We start from the raw sequence: 8696 nt of genomic DNA, 5'->3' as shown, positions 1-8696 counted from the left end.
GGTTGCTTCAGTTAGTTCTACTCAGCCAAATGCATCAGGTCGAAGTCATATCTTCTTAGACATCCATAGACAGAGTTTCCCTAACCTACTATCATCCAAAACTTCACCAGTACCGTAGGTCAAGTTAAACTTTACCTTTTTAAACTAATCCTAATTACCCTACTAGGTAGATTATTTTTAGAGGTGCCAGCTATTCTGAAGCCTCCCCCTGAATTAATGATCTAATTTAGGTTTTAGTTTTGAGTTTATGTCAGTTACTTTTATAATTATAATATACTTGATTATAATCTTGATTTAAGTTGGTTTTATGGTTATTTCTATGGTTTGGTTTTAGTTTAGTTGATTTAGGTTTATATTTTGGCTTTTGATTTAGGTTATTTGATTTTACATAATATATTTTTTTAAGTATATAGTATTGATTGATTCCTACTTCGTGGTTAAGCACGCTTTTGGAACCCAAGCTTTAATTTGATTTTAGTTTTGGGTTACGAGTGATACAAATAATATATTTGTTGAACTGGACTTGTATCCAAAACCAAATTTGTTGTATATACCATTTTGACTTTTTAGAATTAAGTCCAAGTTTTTAGATCTGGTTGTAAAATTTTCTAATAACCCTTTAAGTTTGTTTATTTCAACTTTTAGTGTTGAATTTTCCTCCTCAATTTTTACAACTTGATTTGGATTAGATTTTGTAATTTGTTCCTTGAGGTGTTGGTTTTCCTCAAGAAGCATTTTATTTTGATTTTCAGTTGCAGCTAATTTTCTAGGCAAGCAATAAGTTTAAAAAACTTTTTATTTAAACTAAAGTATACCTCCTTGGAACCTTCAGAAACAAGTGCAGACTTGTGGCTTAATTCGGGTTCGGACTCGTCTTCTGATTCATCTTCTGATTCGCGGGTCATCAGCGCGAGGTGGCTTTGGTGCCTCTGCTCTTTGTCTTCTGATTCCTCTGAAGATGATTCGTCCCACGTTGCTTTGAGTACCTTCTTCTTGGTTGTCTTTGACTTATCGTTCTTCAATTTTGGGCACTCGTTCTTGTAGTGACCCTTCTTGTTGCATCCGAAGCAGGTCACATTTCTTGGTTCGGTGGTGGAGTTGATCTTCTGTAGGCCATTTCTGCTGAAGTTCTTCTTTCTCCTGGTGAACATTTTCCTTACTAAGTTCACCGGGTGTTCTTCGTCTTCTGAATCTTAGTCAGACTCACCTTCAGATTTAGGCTTGGTTCTTGACTTTTCTTTGGAGGAACCTGCAAAAAGAGCAACACCTTTCTTAGTTCTGGAGTTAGTTTGTTCATGTAGCTCAAGTTCACAAAATAATTCGTCTAATTTTAATTTTGAAAAAATTTTCAAAATCTTGTAGGCATCCACGATGGATGCCCACAATGCATTTCGAGGAAATGCGTTCAGGGTGTACCTTATTAAATCGTGGTTCTCCATTTTGTGGTCGATGGTATGAAGCCCGTTGAGGATATCCCTTATCCTCGCGTGGAGTTGACTCGCCGATTCTTCTTCCTGTATTTTTATATTAAATAATTTATTTAAATAAAGATCACGTTTGGTTACCTTAGTATCGTTGGCTCCTTCGTGCAGTTCGATGAGTTTGTCCCACAATTCTTTCGCATTTTCATGTGGGCTTTGAAGTCCATTTGGGCTTTCTTCTTCATCTCTGGATTCCACTATTTAGGGTCCAACGGATTTCTGGAGTTGTCGATAGGAATCTTGTATCCTCTGGTGACGCTGAACCACTGGTCGAAGTCGGTCTTTAGATAGACCTCCATTCACTTCTTCCAATATGGGAAGTCGTCACCGTTGAACAGGGGAGGATGGACGGTGTTGAATCCCTCGATTTGGACCATAATTCTTGTACACACACAAAAAAACAAAGAAGAGGATCCCAAGACTTGGTCTTGGATTTAGCAGTGTGGGAGAAAAAGTAAAAAATATAAGACTAAATTGGTGTTGCACCAGTTCAGTTTGAATTGCTATGAAAAAAATTCCAAAGAGGTAATGTACCAATTTAGAATATATCGAAAAAATTGAAAACTGAAAGAAAATAAAATAAAGGTTTCACCCCCTTTGTCTAATTGGTGGTTGCATCAAATCAGAGCGGTACCTGCTCTGATACCACTTGTTAGATCGTAGAGTTCGCTAGAGAGGGGTGAATAGCGATCGTCGAGAATTTGAAAATCAATTCGAGTATGCAGGTAAATAAGGAAAGAAAGGGCAACGCTAACACAACCAATTTTACTTGGTTCGGAGCCTTTGTCGACTCCTACTCCAAGGCCCGCACTCGTCGAGTGCTTTCGTTGGGAAATCACTAATAATTCACAAAAATGATTACAAAATAAGTACAGGAATTATTAAACTAATACCAACAACAAGAAAAAGGAAATGAGTCGTAGGTTGTCGGAGAAGCCTGTTGGTTGCTACTCGGAAAACCTAATGGTTCCACTATACAAAAATTTTGTACAAAGGTCTGAACCTTTTCCTAGCTACCATGTGTTCTTTTAAATTAAACTTGGATCGCCTGCGGAACTTAACACGTTTGATCCAAAGTTTAATTTATTTGTTCTTTTAGGTTTAGACTTGGATCTCCTGCGGAACTTAACACGTTCGATCCAAATCACCTAGGTTATTAATTCCATTAAATATTAATTTCCAAAATTGGCTTCCAGGACTGCATGGTGAGGCACATGGCCTTCTTGGATATGGGAACAACCACCACCGCCTAGACAAAACCTTTTAAGGAAAGCTAATATTTAATCTCCTTAAATAACTTTAGGTCAACCAAAAAGAACAATCAAATCACAAGGAAAAAGAAAAATAAAAGAACACAACATCGAAAACAAATTCGAAATACTAGAATCGCATGCCTCTTGTATTTGGTATTTTTACAAAGAAATAAAACTAGTATGATCCGGAAATTAAATACTAGTATACCTTTTCTTTTGCAAGTAAAAACCATTAGGTCTTCTACCGTATTCCTCTTCTAACCTCAGACGTTGTGTGGGCAACGATCTTCCGAGATGAGAAACCACCAAATCACCTTCTTCTCCTCCTTGCAAGGTTCGGCCAAATCAAGAGCACCTCCAAGGATGAAGAGAAACCACCACCAATGCTCCAAGGATGCAAGCTTTCTCTCCTTCTTCTCCAAGCTAGAATCTGGCCACACCTTTATCTCCAAGAGAGAAGAGAGTTTCGGCCACAAGGATGGAAAGAAGAGAAAGGGAATAGCCGGCCACACCAAGGAAGAAAAGAGGGAGAAAATAATAGAGGTTGTTCACCTTGAAGGCTTCCAAAACCCCCTCTTTTATAATCCTTAGCTTTGGCAAATAAGGAAATTTAATTACAATAAAATTTCCTTAACTTTCCTTGACATGAATTAATTAAGAAAAATAAAATAAAATTTCTTAATTAAACATGTCATGGCCGGCCACCTCATGGAGAGCAAACAAGGCAATTTTCAATCAACAATTAAAAATTCCTTATTTGTCTTCGGAAATTTTAAAAAATAAAATTTCCCTTTAAAATCCCTTCATGGTTGATAAAAAGAAATTTCTATAATTTTAATTTTTCAACATGTGAATAATTTACAAAGAAGAAAAATAAAATATCTTTCCAATCTACAAATAAGGAAAGAGATTTAATCTCTTTCTTTAATCTTTTGTAGAACATTATAAAAGAGATATTTTAATTTTTAATCTCTCCAATAAATTATATCTTTCACATAAGAAAATTTTAAAATTAAAATTCTTTTTTAATTTTAATAGGGCCGGCCACCTAAGCTTAGGTTCAAGCTAGGGCCGGCCACCCATGGACCAAGGCTTGGCCGGCCCTAGCTTGATCCTCAAGTTAGCTTGACCGACCCCTACAACATGGGTATGAAGGTGGGTATAGGTGGGTATAGTACTCTATAAATAAGAGGCTACGATAGGGACCGAGAGGAGGAATTGGTCTTGGTCTCCCGATCAAATTAAGCATCCCATGTTCGCCCCGAACACACAACTTAATTTTATCAATAATAATTCATTCCACTAAAGAACTATTATTGAACTACCGCACCAATCCCAAATTATATTTTTGGGCTCCTTCTTATTATGAGTTTGTTAATCTCCCTGTGTTTAAGATGTCCACTAATTAAGTGAGTTACTGACAACTCATTTAATTAATATCTTAGTCCAAGAATAGTACCACTCAACTTTATCGTTATGTCGGACTAAGTCCACCTGCAGGGTTTAACATGACAATCCTTATGAGCTCTTCTTGGGGACATTATCAACCTAGATCACTAGGACATAGTTTCCTTCTATAATCAACAACACACACTATAAGTGATATCATTTCCCAACTTATCGGGCTTATTGATTTATCAAACTAAATCTCACTCATTGATAAATTAAAGAAATAAATATCAAATATATGTGCTTGTTATTATATTAGGATTAAGAGCACACACTTCCATAATAACTGAGATCTTTGTTCCTTTATAAAGTCAGTATAAAAGAAATGACCTCTGATGGTCCTACTCAATACACTCTAAGTGTACTAGTGTAATTATATAGTTAAGATAAACTAATACCTAATTACACTACGACCTTCCAATGGTTTGTTCCTTTCCATTTTGGTCGTGAGCTACTGTTTATAATTTATAAGGTACTGATAACATTATCTTCTGTATATGACACCACATACTATGTTATCTACAATATAAATTAATTGAACAACTACAAACAAATGTAGATAATTTAACCAAATGTGATTCTTTATTCAAAATAAATGTTTACAAAAGCTTAGGCTTTCAGTATACACTCTAACAAAGCCTTGCAGCGTCGTAGGAGCAGAGCGCAATAGAGCAGTCGTAGAAGAAGTTATTCGAAGCTCTGGTGGAAGACTCCTTTTATAGGAGTGCTCCGGGTGCCCGGATCCCTTCCGGGCCCCTAGACCGTGACGTTGGCCAACCAATCGGCCTGCTCCAAGCTGTCGAGATAAGATTTGCCTTCCGATCGCCAGGACCAGTTCTGGGTGCCCGAACCAACTCCGGGCACTCGAACTAGTTCTGGGCGCTCGGACCAACTCCGGGCGCTCAGATCCCTTCTGGACGCCTGGATCAACTCTAGGCGCTCGGATCCCTTCCGGGTGCCTAGACCACAATTTTCCAAAAACTCGTTTTCCTGCAAGAAAATATTAGTCCGAGACAAAATAAAAGTTATACTACCCTGCAAAACAAAGTGTTAACACAATTATATTCAAACAGAGTAGTAATTAGATTCTGTCTTTCTGAGACCAGAATTTAGTCACGATCTCAACTTAGATTTCTGAAATTGTTCTAAGTTGAATTGACTGGGAATATGTCCTCACCAAGTCACTCCCCTACAGTGACTTACCTTAACTTACCTGCCTAACATCTAGTCAACCCGTCGACCTGTCTGGACTTCGTGCCAGCTATCCGGTCAGCCCGTCGACCAAGTTACGCTTTATGCCAGCTATCTGGTTGCCTGTCGACCTAGCTGGGCTTCGTGCCAGATATTCGGTCAGCCTGTTGACCTATCTGAACTTCGCACCAGTTATCTGGTCGTCCCATTGACCTAACTTAATTTCTCTTGGACATTCAGTTAAAGTATTAGATCACAATAAACCTAACTTAATCTACTTTGTCATTTATCAAAACCTGAGTTAGGCCATTAGTGCTAACCGCACCAACAAATACAACTATAAAAGATTGTTTGCTCTCGCAAGTACACACACATCTAGAATTTAAAAATCCTAAACCACTGTTCCTCTTCTTTATTCTCCTGATCAAAAACTTATTTTAACGTCGGAATAACTATGCTAGAAAATCCTTGACCATCATTCTAATCCTATCCTTCTTGTTCTTTTCCATTCATGCTTTGGTTAGTTTCTCCATCAGCCCTTACATTTTTCGGGATCAATGACTTAGTTAAGTTCAATGTTAACTCATTGATGGTTCATTCATGGTCTCATGCAGGATCATTCATGATCATTTATTTAGATTTTGATGGGATAGATGTTTGAAACCCTCTTATTATTCCTAGCAATACACTGTTACATTTGATCAGTTCTGTGTGAAAAAGAACAGGTGAAAGTGAAAAACAGAAGGCTCTCTTGATTTCATCTCTGTTTTTCTCTACTATCGGAATCAATCACCAGTTCACGGGGATTCTATCCTGTTGTAAATTGGTGAGTCGAATGAATAAAAAAACGAAGAAATAATATAAATCGAAACTCTAAGTTGATCAAATCGAAGCCTAATTGAAAGGAAGTTACCTAGTGATCTCATAATTGTCAAAAGTAAATAAAAAATTAAAATTAATCATTACATGAAAAAAATAAGTATTTCATCTTATTAAAATTCAATTCTTATTCAATTTTATAAATTATCATACAATTATATTATACTCATGAATGAGTAGACGACAAACAAACAGTGTGGTGGAAATGATTGGTGAAGATGGGATGGGATGGGATGGGATGACCGAGCGAGGGATTTCAAAATAGAAAATAAAAAAAGAATTCGAAGAGTCACGTCCAGTCGGTCTATTTTCCTTTAAGAAATACTCAATTTTAATGCCGTATCCATTCACGATTATAATTAGAAACCGATCTAATATTATAACACTTCTCGTGCGCCACATTTTGTCAAAAAAAAAGTAAAAACAGCCAGAGCAACAAACGTCATTGGACGGTTACGAGATACTCCAATATTGAAGCAAAAAAAATTAATATCATTGACTTCAAACTGTTTAATATTATAAGTAGATAAATTATGAAGATATTTTATCACGCTTTGAATGAGAAGATTAGATTCCAATCAGACATTTTACACCTACTAATCTTCTGTAAAATACTTCAAATATCTATTGGATCACATGCCAATAAAATTAAACCGAGCAAGTCTTAATTCTCAAGCAAATTTGATCATCGTGAAATGGATAAATAAAAAAATGATAAAAAACTAAAAAAAAAATTCTTTTCTATCTATATGTTAGATAGAAAAATATAGATGGACGGAGAAGGATTTTTTTTTTAATAATATGAATAAACAAAATGCTCTTTGATATTCTGCCAAAATAAAGTAATATCCTTGCACAAACGTTGACTTCTCCAAGAAGTTCTTTTGTCTCTTCCTCCTCACGTTTTTTCTTCCTTTTTATTCCCTTCCCCTTCTTTGTTAGGGTGTGTTTGCAGATTGTAGCTCAGTGGCTTTGGATTTTACTCTATCACACAGTACATTACTATCCCAGGATATTCCTCCAACGAGTCTTTTGCTGATCAATCATTCTCCTAAACGTAGTAAAGTTCTACGAAAAGCATAGGTTCTGTGGAAACTTGTGTGTGTGTGTGTGATTCTCTGATTTCATTGATCGAACTAACACTTTTATCCACCTTTTAGTGATTGCTTTCAGGTTGTAACGCAGTGGCTGCGGGTTTTACTTCATCACGCAGTCAATTACTATCAACTTGAGGTGTGCAGATACAGATTCTCCAATGAGTTCGTTGCAGATCATGCATTCTGTCATAGCTGTTGCTCCCAAATGCAGTAAGTTCTATATAGAAGGCTGTCTAAATCATGAATTCTAAAATTGTATGAACTCTCACACACACACACACACACACACATAATACAAATTCATAATTAATCTTAATCATCACAATTGCTCATCAATGATCTATTAATGTCATCAACGATCCATCATGCTGTGATGAAGTTCGGCAACCCAATTTCGTGATTGGATATTTTGTAATATGCTATCAACACTACATTCATAGTAGAAGTGACCATTATTGTTTAGTTGATACTTTTCCACAATATATCTCCTCTAGTAAGTATGAAAATATAGCGCAAAGTGGGTCTTCTATATATCCAGACATCCAATAAAGTTAAAGTCTAAATATCCAATCACCTCCAAGTGCGTGAGCATATATATTCCTTAGTTCTCTGTAAATATTGTATTGTTCTCTTCACTCTTTTTTAGTGGACCGGTCCTGAGTTATTTAAATATCTGTCCAACACTCCTATTATATATTCGGACAAATACACACCTGCGTATACATGAGACTCTCCACAACTAACACATAAGGGAATTGTTGCATCTTCTTTATTTCAAGTTCTAACCGTGGACACTGTCGCAAACTAAATTTGTAATATCTAGACACGGGCATGCCACAAGATACACAGTTTTACATATCATATAAGTATATTTTTAATATAGACCTTTTATGAAAGTTCAAGAATATCTTTTTGAGCGATCATGACATATCTGTATGCATAATATAAAGAATGTTTTACCAAGATCTTTCATTTTTAAATTACCTAATAAAAATGACTTGGTTTCATCCAATACACTTTTATTATTGCTAGCCAATAAAATATCATCCACATATATAGCAAATATAATAAACTTATTTAGTGAACTTGACATATATATATTGATCAACAGGATTCTATTTAAAACGAAATGAAGTAACTAGTTGATCAAATTTCTGATACCATTGATGGGATATCATAAATTAACTTTTTAAATTTACATATTAGTTGTTTTGGGTCCTTAGATTCAGAGTTCTTTGATTGTACCTTATATATATTCTTTTCAATATCACAATTAAGAAATTCAACCATTGAGGAATGTTGTCTTTAGGTCTATTTGATGTAGCTTTAAATTAAAATAAGTTACA

General features: G+C 35.7%; 1 protein-coding gene across 3 annotated transcripts in view; it reads left to right on the top strand.

The window, feature by feature from the left end:
* Positions 1–7181: 7181 nt before the first annotated feature.
* The window catches only part of LOC121970368 (ent-kaur-16-ene synthase, chloroplastic-like), a 28007-nt gene continuing 26492 nt past the window's right edge, over positions 7182–8696 (top strand). The window contains exons 1-2 of one of the 3 annotated variants that reach the window (XM_042521052.1): positions 7182–7336; positions 7427–7560. In XM_042521052.1, the coding sequence (XP_042376986.1) occupies positions 7509–7560 (52 nt within the window). In that variant the 5' untranslated portion in view covers positions 7182–7336; positions 7427–7508. Of the gene's footprint in view, positions 7337–7413; positions 7561–8696 lie in introns of those variants that run through there. The other 2 variants (XM_042521054.1, XM_042521055.1) reach the window with 2 other exon arrangements.

Source organism: Zingiber officinale, chromosome 4A (genome assembly GCF_018446385.1).
Source record: "Zingiber officinale cultivar Zhangliang chromosome 4A, Zo_v1.1, whole genome shotgun sequence".
NCBI classification, from domain to species: domain Eukaryota; kingdom Viridiplantae; phylum Streptophyta; class Magnoliopsida; order Zingiberales; family Zingiberaceae; genus Zingiber; species Zingiber officinale.
Note: the sequence above shows the minus strand (reverse complement) of the source record. Positions and strands in the feature narration are given on the sequence as shown.